General features: G+C 39.3%; 2 protein-coding genes across 5 annotated transcripts; one reads left to right on the top strand and one right to left on the bottom strand.

The window, feature by feature from the left end:
• The first annotated feature begins 4,549 nt into the window (after nt 1–4,549).
• LOC117570407 (uncharacterized) lies at nt 4,550–20,307 on the top strand. Of its 4 annotated transcripts, none has more exons than XM_034252033.2 (9): nt 4,550–4,712; nt 5,423–5,506; nt 13,523–15,785; nt 16,757–16,887; nt 17,189–17,419; nt 18,557–18,668; nt 18,729–18,982; nt 19,406–19,743; nt 19,804–20,307. In XM_034252033.2, exons 3-9 carry the CDS (start codon nt 14,329–14,331, stop codon nt 19,873–19,875), a joined length of 2,595 nt encoding a protein of 864 aa, XP_034107924.1. In that variant the 5' UTR covers nt 4,550–4,712; nt 5,423–5,506; nt 13,523–14,328; the 3' UTR covers nt 19,876–20,307. The 4 variants fall into 4 exon arrangements, with proteins under 4 accessions (XP_034107924.1, XP_051859931.1, XP_051859933.1 ...); XM_052003971.1 differs by having other exon boundaries at nt 5,388–5,506; XM_052003973.1 differs by lacking the exon at nt 5,423–5,506.
• On the bottom strand, nt 20,287–21,850 carry LOC117570409 (uncharacterized). The gene is made up of 4 exons (XM_034252034.2): nt 21,429–21,850; nt 21,284–21,369; nt 21,078–21,228; nt 20,287–20,530 (listed from the first exon to the last, which is right to left on the bottom strand). Exons 1-4 carry the CDS (start codon nt 21,709–21,711, stop codon nt 20,370–20,372), a joined length of 681 nt encoding a protein of 226 aa, XP_034107925.1. The 5' UTR covers nt 21,712–21,850; the 3' UTR covers nt 20,287–20,369.
• Nucleotides 21,851–21,910: the final 60 nt, after the last annotated feature.

Raw genomic sequence — 21,910 nt, 5'->3', positions numbered from 1 at the left:
ACATTTATAGTTCAGTTTTTTGTGCCACTAATTGCCTTGAGAAGGCAAATTTCTTCGGGGCACGTGCCCACTGACAATCGATGTGTGCACTGTGAAAAATTGCAAAGTTAAATTAAAATATATTGCAACTATATGCTAAGATGATTTTGTTCGTGCTATTGTTGAACACAATTGGTAAATTTAACGCTAAAGAAATTGCTTTTAACTTCCAATTTGATATTTACCATAAACATTAAACAAATGTTGTTCTATTTTTAACAATAGCTTGATATATTTAGCAGCTATATAATATAGTTATATCACATCAGCTCGCCAGTCGCATCCATCAGCAGCATCGGGCATGCTTTTGCGATTAAAATAGAATTCCAGTTTTCAAGGGCAGAAAAGTTTAACTATATCTGATTTGTACCAGATTAACGATTTACGTTTCATTCATAGACGTGGAAAGTTTTGAATGTCCTCGTCACATTTACATTAACATATGCAATAGCTGTAGAATATATATGTATATGTTTGAATATCCGATTTGTATATCCGACAAATATTGTTTGCTTGCACATTATTATAAAATTATTAAATAATTATGGCGAATTTGTTAAGCACTGCTAATTGAATTAGAGCCTATATTGATCGAGCGACAGTCGATGGCAACACTTGTGTGAGATACACAAATAAACAAAAGACTTAGAGCACGAACTTGAAACAAAACGATGTTAATTCTTTTGTAAGAATTTTGTTGAAACAAGGGCGCTAAATGGCATCACGCGTTGGGTTTTTAGGCTCATCGAAGTAAACAGCGTGACAACAACAGCAACTATGACACAAGCAGCAGCAGCTGCAACAATAACAACAACAACATCAGCAATAATGAAGCGCATCTTGCGGGCAGCTGTTTATTTGCAGTTGCCCTGCAGTTGCGATTTTGCGGCTCGGGTTTTAGCTTACAGGCCGGTAGTTCATTATATCACCTCTGGGTGAAAGTGATGATGGCATTCGCAGTGCCGCACAAGCGCCGCACACACACACACACACCTATACACGTAAATGAAGCATGTGCGAACATTTTCCTGCCTCATCATTTTGGGTGCTTAGCAGAGATGCAAGTCGGGGGGAGACGGGGAGACAGACGAACTGAGTGCAGCAAAATCGTTGCTGCAGCGTCATCTGTGAGCACCCTGTATAGCTCACAGCAAATGTATGCTAATCTATCTGCCTCTCTGTCTTCCTCGCTGCATTTTTGTGCCGCATGCAAATATTTGTGTTGCCATTTTTCCAATTATCGATTTTTATTTACCTTTGACGTCGAACTGTGAAGCGCAGCAAAAAGACAAAAAGAAAAAAAACCTCTGAAAGACTTCCTCATTGCACATGGAGATGTGACTGGAGCTGGGAGCTGCGACTTAAGCTGTTATGCAGTCAATACAAAGTGTGACAACGTCAGCGTCTAATGGATGCAAATATGCTCAGGCTTTGTGCTGTCAGTGAAAACGAGGTAGACCTTAAATTGTGAATCTCAGTCAGTTTGTGTACAATATGCATATTTATAGATTATGCGCAAATAAACGGCAGCTGCTTTTGAAGAGCTTTACCGCGCAAAAAGAAAAAAATGAAACAAATAAACGAAAATATGAAATGGTGCCAGCAAAAAAGCGAAATTAAGAGCAATTGCTACTCGAGCTTGCGGTTATCGTAGCGCTTTTTTTTTGATGTGATGTGTATGCAAATATTTGCGAAGGCCCAAGCCCGGGTCACAGCACACAAAAAACACTTTCCAACTGTCGCAAGCATCCGCCAGCAGCCGCAACTTCAGCAACGGCAACAGCAACAGCAACAGCAACAACAGCAGCAGCACCCGCACCAATGCCAATGCCCATGCCCGCCAGCTGTAGTTGTACACAGATACACGTACTTACAGATACAGATACAGATATAAAACAACAACAGCAATAGCAGTTACAGCAACAGCAACAGCTACAACTTCAGTTGTAGAAACGAGCTGTGCTGCTCCTTTCACTTTCAATTCGCCAGTGTGCGAAATGAGAGCAAAACGGACTTTAGCTCGCCAATAACAAGGGGCACACTACGATAACAACAACAACAACAACAACAGCAACAACATGAGCGACAACACCAGCAACTCTTCAACAATCAAAATAGAAGAAATCGCAAGCCAAACTTATAGCGCTGATGATTCACCTAAAGTTGAAGGCAGCGGATGCTGTCGCCATCACAACACATCGACTTCGTCTTCGACTTCGACTTTATTTTTGTTGTTTTTCCCAAAGGCCATTTCACGTGCGTTCCACTGTGCGTGTGTTAGCTTATGTGAGCTTTTTTTGTCAACCGCTTTTTGGGAGTTTCCCTCGGCCCGTTGACTGTTGAGATCAAGGCTCTGCTGCACAGCCTTGACGTTGAATCGTTGAGCATTCAGCACAAGTTCGTTGCCTAAGTCTTTCGTTTTTGCTGGTCAACATTGAACGCTCAAGTGGTTCAGTGTGGGGAATACACTCCAATCGATACGATGGTTTTTAACCTGGTAAGAGTTTCACAGCAGTTTTGTAATTCTTATGTTTAGGTGAGGGTCACGTTCATAACAATATAAAACATTGACACAACTTTCCCAACTTTGTATGGAATTATTAATCTGTTCTGCATTGATTACAATTCTTTAAGGCTAAGCGATGAAAGTGTGCTTTGAATTAGTTTGAATGAGAAAGAGTTGTTCATCTTACAAATATTTTCTCTCCATTTAAGCATTGAAGTTAATATATTAATCATAAACATAAACGAGATTCCAGAAAGAGTTTCTAACCTCGTCTAGAAATGATATCGCATTTAGACACATTGGCCTTGGACCTTGGGCCAAGCTAATGGGCAGCGTAGCAACTCGAATCAGCGTTGCGCTGTGGAAATCGAGAGTCTTTTATGCGCATCGGACAAGACCGTTTACATTTCAATCGCTTTGACGCGCCTAACTGCAATTAGCTGTCATAGTCAAGTCACAGACATGTCACAGCCTGTCAAAAGGCATTAAACATGTCGATGCTTTTGTTGTTCTGTTTGTGGTCGGCTCGTTTTGTATTTTTCATCATTTTTGTGTCATTTTCCATTCGTGCCAAATATGTTTAATTGGCGCTTGTCACGGCCCGACAGTTGTTTAACTATGAAAATGAAATAAAGCAATGGCCAGTTTTGTACTTACTATTGACCGTGGCGGTCAATGATGCCTTGCGATGCTTCATAACATAATTACATCTTACGAAATGTCTCGCCTGTCGTTAGCTGCAGGGGGTGCGGGTGGGGAGGGGGCATCTCCCCTGGCACCCTTCCACTTCCCATATCCACATCCACATCCACTTCCACTTTAACCGGCAGCAAATGCAGAGACGAGGGCGACAGTAAGGGCGCCGGCTGATGTCTGCTGTCTGGCCGGCATTAAGCAATAATTGTTTGTAGTAAGTATTTGTACAATGCGCTGACTGTTACTGCCTTTTAATGCATACACACATCCACACACACGCACACGTATAAGCTTGTACACCAACTCATCATCATCATCAGCGTCGTCGTCGTCGTCGCAGTTGACGTCGCAGTCCCCTTTCATATATTGAACGTTGTCTGTGCAGTTTATTGTTGCCTCATCGCCAACGCAGCAGCAGCAAACAACAAACAGCAACAGCGCCAGCTGTTTTACACTGCTTTGCTTTGGTTTAGCGCAGAAACAGCCAAAAACGAGCGTAGAAAGCATCGAGCGACTTAAAGACACCCTGTATAAATAAATACATTTAGATAAATATGTTTATTTTATTTACAATGCTCACTGCAATAATAAATAAATATAATACAATTAAATACATTAATTACTAATGCCAATATTATGACAAGCTATTTAAGTTTATGGTTAATTTCTGTTTTTATTATCTATCTTGTAAATAAGTAAATTTTGTGAAATTTAATATACGAATATAAATTATTAAGGTTTTTTTTAAATAGTATTAAAGGAAAATGTCCTTAAATAATTATTATTAGTTTATTAAAATACCGAATATAATTCCTTATTGCAATGAGCTGAGCTGAGTTAAGCTGTGTTCATTGAAATAGCAGTGTTTACGATCCACACGATAAAGATTGAAAACACTACTTCTAGACAAATGTAGTTGTAACAGCTTAATGTATGTTATATATTTTGGGTACTTTAATTATTTAGCGAATATGAATTATTAAAACAAAGAGACACATTATGATGTTTATTGAAAAATATTTGTAAATTGACTTGTGGTAAATAGAGCTAGAATGACAGATGGAATGGATACATGGATACGTTAAGTAGTTTAATATAACCTCTTTAAAAACTTTTTAATACTCTGTTCAAAAAGCGCACACAAGAGTAGGAAGAGACGACAGCAACAGCCGCAGCAGCAACAGCAGCGACTGCGCAGTCATCGCATGAAAAAGTTTGCTTGCAAAAGCTGCGGCCAAGCAGCAGCAGCAACAACCGAGGCAGAGGCAGAGACAGCTACGGTCAGCTTTGGCGTCTGCGCTTGCGTTCAGACTTCTTTGAGACTTCGCTCAAGAAGGTCGTGTGTGCGCTCGCAGTAAAAAAGCTCAAAGCTTTGCATCGTTTCGTTCCGTTCCGCTTCGTTTTTGATGTCGATTTGTTTCGTTGAGTTTTCGTTCGTCGTCTTTCGTCGTGTTTCTTGAGCGCGCAATTTGTAAGTGTTTGTTTGTGAGCGTGTGAGTGTGTGTGTGTGCATGTTTAGGGATAAGTCAAAGGACTCCATACACAAGCAAAAAGAAAAGCAAAGAAACCATTTGAAATTGATAGCAGAAGCTGATGCTGTGCAAAATTGAGGAATAACAATTGCTAAATTGAGTGTGTTTATCGTTGAGTGAGTGGAGTGCTACGGTTAGCAATTGGATTGCATTGGATTGTATTGGGATTGCATTGGATTGGATTGAATTGCTGCTGCTGTTGTGCTATTGCTGCTGTTTGTTTGCGAGCTGCAATTTCGTTTTCATTGCGGCTGCTGCAACGCGCCTGGCAGTGAAAGTGATTTGATTTTGCAATTGCAGCCCGAGCTGAGCTGCAATCGCAATCTCTAGCTGCTGCCGTTGTTGTAGTTGTAAACAATATCTTAACTCTCAGCTGCTGCTGGTTGATTTGATCTGCTTGGTATCATTATATCCACTCTGTTTATATATACAACTTTATGGCCAGCAGATCAAATCATAACAAAACGCAAAGCAACGCAACGCTCAGCGAAGCCAAACCAAAGCCGAATCGCAAAAACCCAAAACGAAAATACACAAAATTGCAGTTAAAATCGCAAGCAATTTTCAATTGAACTTTATTGTATTTGTTTTTTTATTATACTCGTATCTAAAAGCGTGTTTTTCCACTGTGTGCTTCAATTTATCGCAGCTAAAAAAAAATACGAAACAACAAAATCAACTCCGAGTCACACAAATTTGCATTTGGATTAATTCTGCAAATAAATATCATTGGGTAAGTCATATGAATATAGAAAATAATTTGATTTTCAAACATTGCCACACATTGAAGCAGTGACACAAATGAGAGCAGAAACTAATCGAATGCTCAGACATTTCACATTCAATCAACATTTATTAGCAATCGCGCAGTGCGACGATTAAATCATTCAAATTGCAACAGCGCACGAACCACAAAAGCAGAAACCAACTAAAAGAAAAGCAAGAAGAAAAAAAAAATGAAATGAAATGAAAACTAAAGCGTCGTTATCTAATAAATCTTGCAATATACAGGCATATGGGTGCCTAAGCATAGCTGCATATAACACGACATGTAACGCGTTAACATGGCGCGATCTTGCAACATGTTGAAAGTATTCGCATTAATCGCTAGAAAAATGCATAAACTGGCTAAGAAACTGGCCAAAGCGATTACCACAGAGTATTTACGGCTATGATTTGCTTAAGAAACTCGAGGAATTCAAAATAATTGTGGATATTGCCACAAAAATATTTGCACGATAATCCAGTTTTCGTTGATTGACAATCTTGTGGTCTATCGAAAACAAGTTGAGAGCATTTAGCGAAGCTTAAAGAATTCTGAATGCAACGAAAATGTTTTGAAAATTAAATTTGTGTTTTGCAATTTTCATTGCTAATTGAATAATCCCACTCGATTGTTGCTTGTTATCAAATATCAAGTTACATTTCCTTTCTCGTGTTCATATTTGTTCATTTATAGCTGAGCAACATGTCGCTCCAAATTTGTCATGTTTGATTGTATTAATTATATTTCGACAGCTTGAAGCTTGTTAATTATTATATAATAAACATTTGCAATAAACACTAGCATTGAATAATAAATAAACAAACTGAACAGAAACAAAAAACAAACCATGTCAAGTCGCTTATAAAAATCAACGAAAATGCAAAAACAACAACGAAAATAAACAGGAAAACATAAATAAAAGTGCGTTGAAAAAAGGGCAAACTAGTAAGTGGGAAAGAGACAGAGAGAGATGGAGACGCAACACAAAAGCGAGCGACGAAAACTTAACCCAAATTTGCTTAAACCACAAGACGGCCCAAAAAACTTAAATTATTTGGCAACGTTTTTATAGCCCGGCCGTCGCTTTGTCTTGTGACTATACAATGCGTTTATGTGTGTGTGAGTGTGTGTGTGTGTGGACGTGAGCGAACAATATATGGCTGTATGTATTTGTGTATGACATGAACTTCATTATCAGCGCAACGCCGCCAACGCCGTCGAAGTCTTTTTTTTTTGGTTGTTTCTTTTCTTCTTTTTTTTGGTAACATCTCTTTTCTTTCTTCTTTTGCTTTTTCATTTCGCCTTTTTTTGTTTTCCTGAAGTGGTTTTATTTTTTTATTTAGGGCTTTGCTTATTGCATAAGCGGAGAAACTCGTATTGCTCTGCATGCTCTTTAGAGCATGTTATATATTGAATTGGTGCCTCGTTGTTGCTGTTGCTTTTGTTGCGGCTGCATTACGAAAGACTTAAGGCACAAACTTGAGAACTTTCTTCAACTGCCGTAAATTTATTTAAGACGCACTTTGCTGCTAAACTTGACATAATCCAAAACTCTATTAAATGACATTAATTTAAGATATAAAGTTCACATCGTGGCTCAAATATATTCTATACATGACTTTGAATAAAAAGTAGCTCATCGACTGCATCGTCACCTCACTTATGAGTATGGTTATGTGGTGTCCGAGAAAACATAAAACCGAAATCCGGTTGGGTTTTTCAGGCCGAGACCCTTTTGAAAAGCATCTGGCAATAAACCCAAATTTTTCATTGTACGATACGAGAAACAAGTTCCGCCAAATTGTGACCATGGCAATGGATTTCTTGCTGTGCTTGGCTCAGCTCAGCTCAGTTCAGTTCAGCTCAGCTGCTCGTATTTCTTTCATTTCTTTTGTTGATTGTTTATGTAAATAGATTTTTGATTGTGTCTGTTTTCTTTCATTTCATTTCATTTCGCGTCGTTTCCTCGCGGCGTTCGCTTGACTTATGTAAAGCAATCGAAAAAAATGTAAATGATTTCTCAATGCGCGCCTCCACTTTCCGACTCGCAATCGCAATCGATTATGCATTCATTTTTTTTTCGCTTGTTAATTGGATGATGGCTACTGTTTTCTTTATTTATTTTTCGGTGTAGATCTTATGATTAATCTGAACTGATTAGCGTCTGCAGTGAAGAGGCGTCTTCAGTGATGATGCGTATTTTTTTGGTTAGTTTTTAGCAGCTATTTGCGGTTAGTGACCGGATTCTTCTCTTTCGACTCACGCTCTATCTCCACGCCGCAATTTGCACGAGTCATTAGCGCAAGACACAGGCGAGACAAACAATGAAAATTAAAAATAGCAAAAATAATACTACTATACAAAATTTGATGGCGCTTATCTAATGCATAGTTGCAAAAATACAAAAACAAAAAAAAAAGTGAAGCCATTAAACCATAAAGCGCACACACCCAAAGCTTCAACTGTGCAACAGATTTTTATTAATATATTGCCAACGTTAATTACATAAGCATTATCAATAAAAAAACAAAGCTGCTGCTGCTGCTGCTGCTGCGATTTGCATGCAATACTTATGCAGTGTATCTCTTGCTGTTGCCAATGCTTCTTAACACTTTTTGCTGCCGGTGTTGACTTCACACATTCGTAACAATTGCGCAGCAGGCGCGTGTATTGAATATTAATTAACGCCTGTCTCTCTCTCTCTTTCTGTCCCTCTATTTCTTTCTCTTTCTCCTCTCAATACACTTCGATTGATTATGTAGCACGGCGTGCGCCGCTTGCGATGTGGCAACAACACTTTGGCGAGGGCCCAAATTGCCTCAGCTGCTGCTGCCAGCAGCTGCCTCTGCACTTACCTTACCCAATAGCTTTCCATTGCGTTGTCTCTGAGTGTGTGTGTGTGTTTGCTTTTGGCCTGGCTAAATGTGCCAATGGCATGACACCAATTTTCCATCGATGTGCGCCTTTGTTTAGAGTTCACCCAGCTGAGCTGCTGACCCACTTGAGTGCGTCTCTCTCTCTATCTCTCTCTGTCTGTCTTTGTCTCTGGCTTAGTCTCGCTGCATTTATTGTATGTGTGGGAAAGTCAAACGATTCGACCTTTTTGCATTGGCCATTTGCAATTGGCCAATTGGTAGCAATTCAAATAATTGCCGTCAACAATTGCAAATGTCTTCAGCAGTGGAGGCTAAGCTCAAGTAAATACTTGGTTTTCATATTGAATTGTCTGCAGACAAACTAATTGCAAGTTAATTGAAGACACAACTATTAAAAACTCTTGAAGATTTTATTTACAAATTCATTCTTAATTTCAACTAAATTCATTTATTCAACACATCTATTAAAAATCTCTTGAAGATGCATTCATTATTTATTTTCAATTCAAGACAAACTAATTGCAAGTTAATTGAAGGCACAGTTTTTTAAAACTCTCGAGGATTTTAATTACAAATGCATTCTTTATTTTTTTCAATTTTAGATACAACTATTAAAAAAGATTTTAGATTTATTTTCCATTTAACCCACAAATTTTTTAAAACTTTTGAATCTTTTAGTTATAAATACATTCTTTATTCATTTTTAATTTATGATACAACTATGGAAAACTTTTCAATATTTAAATTACAAACTTATTTTTTAAATTGAAATTGTAATTAAAAATTCACTCTTTATTTATTTTAAATTTGAAACACTACTTTTAAAGATGTTTGAATTTTTTAATTACAAATTCATTCTTTACTCATTTTCAATTTAAAACACAACTATCGAGAACTCTTAAAGATTTATTTATTATCATTTTCAATTTAAAACACAACTATCGAAAACTCTTGATGATTATAATCACTAATGTATTCTTAATTCATTTCCATGTTGTGTTCAGTTAAATGCTTATTAACACTTAACGATTACAAATTCTTTATTCATTTCCATTTGCTACCATAAACATTTTACTTTATAATTAATTGTATTTCATAAAATATTTTCGGCGGCAAAAAGCCTTGTTTTTTGTCAGCAATTTAATGTTGAATATTTTGTATAAAGCAAGTGAAAGAGTTTTGGGTAATTGCGCATTTAGCTTTTGTTTAATCGGTAGTTAAGATAAAACTTCAATTTGCTGGCGAGTTTAGTGCGCAGCTTTTCATAATTCATTTGTGCAATCGTGTGTAATTTAAGCAATTTGTGGAAATGTGGAAATGCCTGATGCAGACACACTCTTGAAAGACACACACACAATTTTCCAGTGGCTGACATTTATTTATTTATGCACAGAGCTCGTCAGCGGCACAAACGAGATGCAACAGGCGACGCGATAAACATCAGTAACAACGACTTGTGACAAATGCAACGACGACGAGCAACGTTTTTGGCCATTGTTTGTGAATAGTTTTTTTTTTGTTTTGTTTTATTTTGTGCATTAGCCATTGCCATTTTCTTTTCGGTTTTCGGTTTTTCTTATTTGAAATGCGTATTTACATTTTGAGTTGAACAAACCGCCGCAGCACGCCCCAAACACACGCACAACGCGGCGTATACGCAATGTCGTTGCATTGTATCCGCATCTTGAGCATCGCATTTAAAATGCATTTATCTCAATTACGAATAAAAGTTTAAGGAAAATACACAGAGAAGCAGCAACAAGCAAAAATTGCTTGTTTACTGCGAATAAACGAAACGAAGCGAACGAATTGAACGACGCATTGTTTGCAACAACAGCAACAAGAAAACTTTCACTAGGCGCCAAAGTAAAGCAAAGTGCACATACAGATAAAAGAGCTACACAAAAGAAGGGCAGCAATAAAAAAACAAAAAAGAGGAGCACAAACAATTGTTAATTAAAACAAATAAACTCGCAGACACCAAAAAAACAAAAAAAAATGAATGTGAATTATGCGTGCAGCAAAAAAAAACCAGCAGAAAAAGAAATAAAAACGAAGAAGTGTGAAAATGAGGCAAATAAAAGAAATGGAATGGAATGAAATGAGATGAAGGAGAAAGACAGAGAAAGAGAGAGGCGAAAGGCACATAGTAAGCAGTAAGCAGAAAGCAGAAAGAGGTAAAGCCAGTTTCCGGCGTCCTTCACAAGGCCGTTGAAATAATTGATGCCAGACGTAGCCGCAGTCAACAGCTAAAGCCAAAGCCACAGTCGAAGCTGTGGCCAGCTCGATGATAATAATAATCAAGATGATAATGACGACACGTTGATGACTGATGTGCTTGAAGTTGTTGTTGATGAAGCAGCTGCTGCTGCCCATTGTATCGCATTTTTAACGCATTTTTATATAACAACAATTTCGATTGGGGCGCCCCTCGCTTTTTTGTTCACCTTTTTGCATATGCTTTTCCAACACTGCACACAACGTTTTGAACGATTTACGACTCTTGCTGGTTGCATCACAGCATAATTCGCACGAATCGTGCATTTTAACTATACACAAACTTATATATATATATATTTGTTTGTATCGGTATTATATATGAACAAAATTCCGCAATTTGTTGACAAACCAGTTGTGGGACGCCATTTGAGGCACTTTTCAGATTTCATAATTGAACAGAGAGAAAAAAAAAATGAAAAATATAAACAAAAATCTATCAGCCTCGCACAGCCTCCAGAGCAAATGTGTTAACCATTATGCAAAACGATCTTCATGGCTGTCGAAGGAAGTAAACAACAGCAACGACAACAGTTTCTCTGTCACGTTCCAAGCAGTTTGCTTCCTGGTGACACGACCCACGAATCCCGATACCAACTTCAACTGTGACTCTGTCTATAGTGCTCTTCCTCGCATATTGAAAAATCTCCTTTGCCGGTGAATCAAGTTCAAAATGTCAAGTTTGCGCGGTTGCAAGAGGCGGTCACCGCAACGCCTGCCACACAGAGGAAGCTTAACAACAGCAGCAGCAACAACAACAACAACATCGATAGCATTAACAATAACAGCTTAGACATATCCAGCTGCCCGTGTGGTGCTTGAACTCGAAATGAAAGTGAAAATGCGCTGGCAGCGACGTCAACGGTGACAGCGACGTCGACTGCAACGCAGCTGAGCGCAAAAAGTTGCCAACTCTTACTTTCAAAGCTGTTGCTGTCGTTGCTGCTGCTGCTGTGGTTGTAGCTGCCAGTTGCTAGTTGCTGTTGCTGCTTCGTTGACCACACAAATAAGCAGCAACAAAGAACGCGGCAATTGCAACAGGTCGACAAGCAAATACCCTAATTTAAAGAGCAAAATTATGAAACTACAATATACAAAAATAAAAAAAACTTAAATCAAAATAAATAAAATACAAACAATACAAACAATACAACAATACCATATTTATTATTGCAGTATGCTTAATACCTAAAATTTTCTTACAATTTTTTAAATAAGTTATTATAATTGAAGAACATTTATAAAAGCTTTTCTAAAACTGTTTATAAGTCATAAAAATCTTATTGAAATCTGCACAGTTTAAATGGAATATGAGAAGAAATTAAAAATGTAAAATTTTTGCATAAGATTAAGTATCAACAAAAGGTAGAATTTTAATTTTTCAACAAATGAATTAAAAAATTTAATAAATGGCATTTTAAAATAGAAACAAAAAAAACATGCAATTTAATTTAATTTTCAAACATATTAGAAACCATTTCAAATAAAATAAAACAAAGTTTTAAATGATGTTTGAAAATCTACTCAATTAACTGAAATAAGTTTTTTAAAAAAAAGGAAATTTTAATTGATGTTTTCATTAAATTTAATACAAAAACATACAGATAAATTACAAAAATCGTAGCATGAAATTAGTTAATTTTCAACTAAATTATTAACTGCTACTACAAACAACTTTAAGCGTTTGAATTAAACAACAATATGAAAATAAAATATTTAATTTAATATCCGAAGAAACAAGTCCAATTACAAAAAATTCCATAATTCATTTGTGTATAATTGCGTAAGGTAAAACAAAATAATTTGATAAATGTTTTTTCAAAACGAATTTCCAATTTGAACAGTTATTAAATTGAAAATACAGACATAAATGTTGTTTTGCAGTAAATACATTTACATAGCAACATGCATTAACTTTAAGCAATATCAATTTATTATCTGAAAACAGTAAAAAAATAAATTGCAATACTTCAAAAATGCCTCAAGACATGTAAACAAAATCTGTTGCCTAACAAACGTAAATGAATAATTTGAATTGTGAATTACATAAATATTCATAAGTGAATAGGCAGCAATTATTCACGAATAACTCAAAAGTGTTTGACGCACTAAACGAAGCCAAATGCTCCACGCTTTTGATTGAAGCGCACACTGAGAAATGCAATTGCAAAAAGTTGGCTTTGCTTTTATTGCAGTCATTCATTTCCTTCTATCGTTAAGCGTAAAAATAACTTGAAAAGCAAAAAAAAAAAAAAATGGCAAAAGGAAAATGAAAAATGAAAAACGTAAAATGCAAAAATGAAAAATAAACTAAAAATAAAAGCATCGCGAATTTGCCGCTTTCCAGCCACTTGGAGTGACTTTTATTTTAGTTTAGTTTTTTTGTGTTTATTTTTCTAAACTGGTTTTTTGGCGCTGTTGCCAAAAGTCAGCTGCTGCTGCTGACAGAGGAAACGCATGTTGCAACTAGCTGGTGCGGCATGCCACCAGTTGATGTTGCAAGCTGATGCTTGAATCGGTAATTTGCAATTAATTTGTTGTCGGTTTAATGTGAATTTAATGCTCAAATCGTTGATTAAAACCGCCAGATGAAAGCTCATTTGAACATTTAGCCACAGCTAATGGGCGGCCACGCCAGTCTTTACCCCCTCCCCCTCTGAAACCTCTTACAATAATAATATCAATATACACACACAGGAGAAAAACACACCCACATCTAATGTCTTGCTTGCAGTCATTTAATGGCCAAAATGTTGTTTTCTTTTCATACACGTAAAGTAAATGCCAATCCGTTAACTTCATGTTTTTCTTCTTGTTGTTGTTGTTGCAGGCAATTAAGGAAGTAATTTGTGGCTGTCGATGTGCTGTAGTTGTAGTTGTTGTTGTTGCAAGATCATCAGCCAGGCAGCGTCCCGAGTCAGCTTCAGCGTCAGCGTCATCGTCATCGTCATGAATGCAACCACATGAAACGTCGGCTGTTGAAGCGTCAACAGCAATTGCCATAATTGCCATTGGAGCAGCAAACATACACACATACACACACACACACATCACTTATACATACGGATACACACCAGAGAGCTGGAGGCAAGGAGCCCAATAACCGCACCACCCATCCGACAACAACAATAGCAACAACAACAACAGCGTTGAGCATCGAAACTCGCCACACGAGATATCCGCGGCAGGCACAAATCCAATTGGCAACCAGCAACGTTTGGCTCCTCCAAACTGAATTGTAACAACGCGTCAAAGCATCGGGCGCCGGAAAATCCCAAAGTCAAAGCCAAAAAAAAAAAAAAAACTAAAATAGCAGATAGAAAAACCTGTGGAGCGAGGGATCAATGAACGCGGCACGCAGCTGCCAGCAACAACAACAACAACAACAGCAACAACGGCGCAGCGGAGCATAAGATAAAACGAAACGGGCCAGCATTTGGCTTGGCAACGTTCAAGTTCAAAATCGCCATAACAACAGCAATAGCAACAGTTGCAATTGCAACTGCAACAAGCAGGAAGTTGCACAGCTGCACCTTAATTGGGCGCAGTGTCATTACCACCACCACCACCACAGTAACAGCAACAGCAGCAGCCAGTACAACAACCAACACACACGCTCATCCCGCTCAATGTAAGATGTTAGTGACCAACCAAAACAACGACAATCAGCAGCAGCAACAGCTTCGCCACAGCCACAGCAACAGATGTCACAGCTGCAACACTTGGCAATTCAGCTTTTGCCTGCTTCTTGGCTGCCTCTGGCTTCTAACAGCCACCACGGATGCCACCTCGCCCACCTCCACGGTATCGACAGCACTGCTGACGGGCCAACAGCTGGCGCCGTGGCAGACAACAGCCTCGTTTGCGGCCACCGCTGCTGCCACAGCGGCGCCAACAGCACGCAATCTTTATGCGCCATATCAGCGCTTTAGTCGGCAGGACGATGTCAGCTTTAAGGATGTGCGACAGCGCACCGATGGCAGCATTGTGCAATCCTTTGGTTCCTATCGCACAGCACGTCAATCTGCCGCTATCCCACCATCCGTCGCACAGCGTCGCTCGGATGTAGAGATTATACCAGCTCCTTCCGTGGAGCTGCCGCTGAACGAGCTGATCACAATACCCAAGCAGCTGGTGCCCACGCTGCCCGAGAATGTGACACGTCAGGGACGCAAGCGGAACTACATGTACATTCCACTCCAGTCGGAGGCGGAATCCGGCACCGCGGCCACCTTGCTGCAGCTGCGTCCCAGTCGCAATGCCTCGCTGTCGGCGCTGGGACCGCCAGCCGACGGTGTGGCTGCTGTTGCCCATGAATTCGGTGCTGCTTTGGCCGCCCAGGCAGAAACGCAGCCACAACCCCAATCAGACCGCACGGAGCGCAGCGATCTGGTGGCTGCAGCCAGCTCTACAGATAAGTTGGAGTATGCAGAGCCAGAGAATACCAGTCGCCGCGTGGGATTTCAGTTCCCCAGCTACAGCCTGAAGCCAGCGAATCCCTTCTATCCGCAAGCTTATCGCGAGGACAGTCCCATCTTCGATGAGGCCAGTGCGGCCAGCGGCGGCTTTGAGCCGCAACCTTACAGCGAAGATGCCGCTCCTGCTCCCACGCCCACACAATACGAGACACACGAGACGCGCCACACGCGTCAGTTGTACTTCGACTCGGATGTCTCGCCCTCCAGCTTTGAGTTTCCCGGTCTCGTGGCCAACTCGAAGCCACACACTCTGAATGCCGCTGTGGCTGCTGGGAAACTGTATCGCGATGATGTCACCAAGTTTGGAGATATCAATGGTCCCATTACCGCCTTGCCACAGCGCCTGCAACGCGGCCTCTACTTTGGCGACACGGAATTCCGCACTGGACCTCCGGCCCCGCTGCGACAGTTTGGTCCACAAAAGGCCTTCACCGAGTACGTGGGACCTGGCGATTATCAGAGCTCCCGCAAGAGTCGCTACTTTCCCTACAAGTCGTCACGCAGTCCACGCGTTGTCTTTCCCAGCAACGATAATGTCGGCACCACCGGACCCAGCGGACCCAGCAGCGCTCCATCCGGCAATGGAGTTTACTTTAGCGACAACATTGCTTTCAGGTGAGCACGAGTTCAATTAAAAGTTGTCTATTACTTGGTAAAGGAAATGCAAAAAGTTGATTAGGTTGAAGTAGTTCATCAGGCTTTTTGCAATTAGTGATAGAAACACTTTACGATTGCTATGAGTGAAATTAATTTGCATTAAATGGGAAATTTCCATTTAGATTACGAGTTCTCTATTTTTTCTAAGAATCTTTATAAATTCAAATTATGAATTACAACTAATTGATAACGCAACGGCATAAAATGAAATTTGAAATTTGTTATTGAAGTTGAACTTTACAAACGGCATCAGTGAAACCAGTTTACATTAAATGGAAATGGTCAATTTATATTACGAGCTCGCTTATTTCCTATTGAGCTTTTTATTGACAACTCATTTAGTTTTAGTGACAACTTATTTAGTTAAGGTCAAAAGCACCAAAGAAATGCATTTTCAATATATAATTTAAATGGAAAATAAAAGTAATGCAAAAAGTTGTTTAAGTTGCGGTTGAAGTTATTCAAAAGAACCGTCTCTTCTCCATGGGCCAACTTAATAAAAAAAACGAGATACTTTTTGCAATTTATGATAACATAGCAAAACTTTACTATTGAGAAAAGGGAAATCAGCTTACAATAAATCGAAAATTTCTTTTCGATAATCTTCAGAAATTAAAATGCTGATTTAAAACAAATTCATTAAAGTTTGAGTTACAAAAATTTTTTTTTTTTTATAAAATTAAATTCAATGAAAATGTCAATTACAAAAATAGTTTTTATTGGCAGTAGATATAAAAAATATTAAGTATACAAGCAGTTGGCAAAAATAATTTTACGTCAAGAAAAATCAATGTAAGTTGATTAAGTGTTATTTACAATATGATTTTTAATATAATAATACCTATTAACCTATGACATAATGTGCACTTCCAGACAATTTTTACTTTAAAATATAAAATTTCATTTACTCATTTCGTTTCTTTCTACAGAGATCAGAACTTTGGCATTAATGAACTGGCTGCCGTTCAAGACGTTCGCAACGACTATAGCCTGCAGGATCTGGACAGCGCTGCGGAAGCAACGAGCAGTCCTCAGTCGGCGAGCACATTCAAGGAGAAAGGTAAGAGCCAGACTCTAAATACAAAAAGGCCAAATGCTACGGCTTGTCGTCTAAGTTAAGTTTCAGTTGTGTGTTGCTGCTGTGGCTGCTGCTGGGAACTGCTTGCACTAGGCCTAATTGTCCCAACAAAAAAAACAAACCTAAACACAAAAACCAACCCAAAAACTCTCTCTATCTTTATGTCTATCTATCATCTACCCCAAACACATAAACACATATACACAACCTATGTACATGTTGCTCTCATCGCAAAACAAAAATACAACAACAAAAAATACATTCCCCACAACCATTTCGACAGTCGACATCACAACGGACATGGAGTGCCAGCATCGCGGCGGTACCTGTGAGTTCTTTTTAGGCTGCTGGCTATCCGGTGGCCTCATACAGGGCACTTGCAACGGATTGCTGCGGGGCTGTTGCCATCGCACCGCCAAATCGGCAAATTTACGCAGCTCGGACTATGTGGGCAATACGGTTGATCTGACCGATTTGCCGCAAAAGAACTTTGGACCGGTCAACAACGAACCCAGTGAGTGTGGCAGCGTCTACTCCTCCTCCACAAAAAAAAACCAACAAACAACAAATACTTGCAACAACAAATATACTTTATATAGCCCAAGCACGTGCACACTAAAAATAAAAATAAAATACCAATTCAACTACTCTCAAGAGGATTCAGCTTGCCGCTTTGTGGATCCGATAAAAAAAAACAAAAATGTATTTTCTGCATGCGATTTTTCTTTACGATTTTTGTTTTTGTTTTAGTTTTATATACGCCTAACAAATAATTTTGTTTGTATTCGTATTAGTAACTGCATTACGTTGTTTTGTTTGCTTTGCTTTATGATTTATTTGTTATCGTTATCGTTGTTACTATTGTTATTGTTGTTGTTGTTGCACCATAAATTCGTAGTCTGCTTTAATTAAGCTGCAATTTGTTGGTAACTTTAAGACACGCTACTAAAAAATGAAACACAACAAAAAAAAAAGAAGAAAAGAAACGCCTCTAAAATGAGGCGCCAAGTGAAATGATAATGCCGCCAAATGCAATGGGAAAATGCGAAAAAATGCGAGGAAAATTGAAACTGAAATATGAATACTAAAAAAAAACAAAACATAAAAGAAAGAAAGATCTTCACTGCCCTGCAGCATGCGCATGTTAATTAGCAGAGTTGATGATAATTAAGACACATTTACACATCATTTAACGGCATGCAAAAGCAATAATAAGAGAGCTCCATGTCCAAGCGATCAACGAGATTACCACCTGACCCTAATCCCCCCACAATCCACCTCCCACCATCCCTCTATACCCACTTCACCCTCAACTCAAGCAACAATCACAGACTAGAAAGTTGTTGCTTCTCCTGGTCAATCCACCACAGAGTTCATAGATCACAGGTCAAACAAATTGCGGGCAGTTTCCAAGCGGCTTCATTTGGTTACGTTTTTCTCTCTTTTTATTTCTTTCTCTACACACACACACACACACACTTCACCTCTGCCTGCCTTTTCTTCCACTCTGCCTAACTCTGTTCACCCTAACGCTTCTGTTGCTATGTTTTGCTACTAACTTTTGTACTACAATCTATCTCAGTCTGACCCAACTGCTCGCTAACCCAAAGACAACCCCATCTCTTCTCTCTCTCCCTCTCGTCTTCTTTAGGCTGCGGCATCTCGTTGGCCAAGCAGACAGCACAGCGTCGCATTGTGGGCGGCGATGATGCCGGCTTTGGCTCCTTTCCCTGGCAGGCATACATACGCATTGGCTCATCCAGGTAAGTTTTGAGATTCCTTTCGCTCTCAGCATCATTTTAATTTCAAATTCAATTTTGCAGATGCGGCGGCTCACTAATCTCACGTCGTCATGTGGTCACTGCCGGACATTGTGTGGCACGTGCCACGCCACGTCAGGTGCACGTTACACTGGGCGACTATGTGATCAACTCAGCTGTGGAACCGCTGCCCGCTTATACTTTTGGCGTTCGTCGCATTGATGTGCATCCCTATTTCAAATTCACGCCACAAGCGGATCGCTTTGATGTCTCCGTGTTGACGCTGGAGCGCACCGTGCACTTTATGCCACACATAGGTACGATTGCAGATGTGATTTATTATTGATTCCTCTCTCTCAGGATATTTTGTAAGACTTCTGGATTATTATTTACTAGCAGAGCAGGACCCATTAATTTCTAGCTCTATCGAGGTATTTGTTGTTACTGATGATCGCTATGCTAGCGTTTTATTATAGAGTCATCTTCTCAACTAAGCATGAGACGATCCTCATGCAAACCCACAGCAAAGGCACAAGTGTCTAGATATCAAAACAAACTAAGGCAAAATTAACTTTACAAGAAAAAAAATTAAGTAGAAGAAAAAGATAATAATAAATGGAGAGGACTGAGGTATTGATGTCACTCCTTTTTTTCGTCATCCTCCCAGCCATAGCCTTCTATTATATGTATATTGAGTTGAAGACACAAATGTAACTTGCAATTTACCCATTTCTTCACAGCTCCCATTTGTTTGCCGGAGAAGAACGAAGACTTTCTGGGCAAATACGGCTGGGCAGCTGGCTGGGGCGCCTTGAATCCCGGTTCGCGTCTGCGCCCCAAGACGTTGCAAGCCGTCGATGTGCCCGTGATTGAGAATCGCATCTGCGAGCGCTGGCATCGACAGAATGGCATCAATGTGGTCATCTACCAAGAGATGCTCTGCGCTGGCTATCGCAATGGTGGCAAAGACTCGTGCCAGGGCGATTCCGGTGGCCCATTGATGCACGAGAAGAATGGACGCTGGTACTTGATAGGCGTCGTCTCGGCAGGCTATTCCTGTGCCTCGCGTGGCCAACCCGTAAGAACTGAATTTAAATATCTAAATTCTTCATTTAATTGCTTCATTTTTTAATTATAGGGTATCTATCATCGTCTCGCGTATACCGTGGACTGGATATCCTATGTCGTCGGACTCACAGCCAACATTTAAACGCTATAGAGCAACTCGCGTCTAATTTATTTTTTCAGCTCCCAGCCGGAGCGCGTCTTGTACATAATTCACTTTTCGGCTTCTTTGACATACACACTTCTTTTGCATACACTTATAATCTCTCTATTATTTATGCATATTTTTAATAAATCATCAAACAAATTATAAAGTTAATTGTAAGAAACAAAATGTGGAAGCTGCGTTCGGTAGAATTTACTTAGCTAAGAAGATATCCTCTAAAAATGGGGGGAGAAACACATCGAAAGAGCTTTGCGATTTGCATAAAATTTTTAAAATTTACCTAAACTAGAAATTAATTATTAATTAATTTACTTAGTCATATGCGCTGTTACGTAATTTTAAACTATTTATGAACTAATTTTGTGTAAATAAATTATGTAAATGTTGAAATCAAAGGCAAACGACTATCCAACTTTTTATTACGTATACGTACTGTTATGTTACATGTATCACATATCTGACGACTGTTGTTGCTATCGCTTGAGCGGCATATGCGGCATGTAGATCCGCGGATAAGGTAAACTGGCTGCCCAAGCTTGTTCTGCATCCTGGGAATAAAGCGGACTGCAATGCAGCTGCTGCTGCATGACCCGGAATAGGGTGAACACCTCATGATATATCTTATAATAGATCACTGGAAGAAGACAAAGTACAAGTTAAAAGCAAGTAAGGAGCTCGAAAAAAAACAAAAATGCATTCTTTACATTCCCAATGTACCATTGAGTAGAAAATATACTAGTTATATGAAAATAGATATACCCGACTGCAGCTTCTACTCTATGGCTAGAGACTATAATAACAAGTGGGAAAGCTACAGTCGAGTGTGCTCGACAGTAAGATACCGCTACCCATTTTCAACAAAAATAAATATACTAAATTAATAAGACCAAAGACTATGTTTGGTATATCGATATACTATTACATTTAAAATACCAAAGCAACTAAAATCCAACAGCAGTAGCAATTTTTCGTCTAAAATGTTTTTTAAATACCTTCCACATTTTTTAACTAATTGCAAGCAAATCATCATCGGCATATCATTAATCTGTCTGAAATCTAGTTGTCGGACGGACTGATAAGCAGCCATGGCTCTTTTCCCTTGGCTGCTGCATCATATATGGCATCCGAATTCTACCCCATGGGTAGCGAGTGTAATAAAAATAGGTTGAAAAACTACTTACCTAATATAAGTGCAAAGACGAGCAAACACATCAAGAAACTAGACAGATCGATAAAGAGACCCGCCATGGCATAAAACACTCCCAAATAAAGACCAAACCCGAACATAACGCCATGGTAAATTAGCCAAGGATAAAGCAAGCTGCTCGAATCCTGCCAAGGCGATAATGTAACAACAAACTCAATAGAAATCATTTTTCAAACTTACCCGTGCCACACCAATGAGCAGCAAGAGGCTGACGCCTAAGTTAATCAATGAAAGCCCATAGGCAACCGTACTAAATGCAGCCAACACTGCAAAGAATCGAAATTACTTGATATTAAATGTATTCATCTCGCGGGGGAATACAAACGATTCATCAGGAACTGCTGCTCCTTGTCTGTGGCATGGTTGAGCAGCAAGTTTTTAATCAACAGTTCGACATCTGTTTGCATATTAATGATCATCATGGAGCTAAAGACAATCACGCTTGCTATGATAACGCCCAGCCAACCGATTATGATGGCATTGTACTTGAGATTCTGGCATTGCACATACGCAATGCTGCTGCCACATGCCTCAGCTGCACTTTGCGCCGTCGCAGCGGCTTTTGCTGCTGCGGCTGCTTCCGTTGTGGCTTTCGCTTTGGCCGACATGGCGAAGAGCTCAAACTAATTTAATTTCGATAAAGTTCTATTGAAAACGATTATTGTTTGTGTTTACGTGTATATTTCACTGACAATTATGATGGAGTGTATTGAGTTGGTTGTTGATCTAGCCAATGTTGTGTTGATTTCTAGCCTGGTTTCACAATCGATTGAAAACAAAGTGAATCGCCTGCTGCTATCAAATATA

This window comes from Drosophila albomicans, chromosome 3 (assembly GCF_009650485.2).
Source record: "Drosophila albomicans strain 15112-1751.03 chromosome 3, ASM965048v2, whole genome shotgun sequence".
NCBI lineage: Eukaryota > Metazoa > Arthropoda > Insecta > Diptera > Drosophilidae > Drosophila > Drosophila albomicans.
This window is presented reverse-complemented; position numbering and strand designations above follow the sequence as displayed.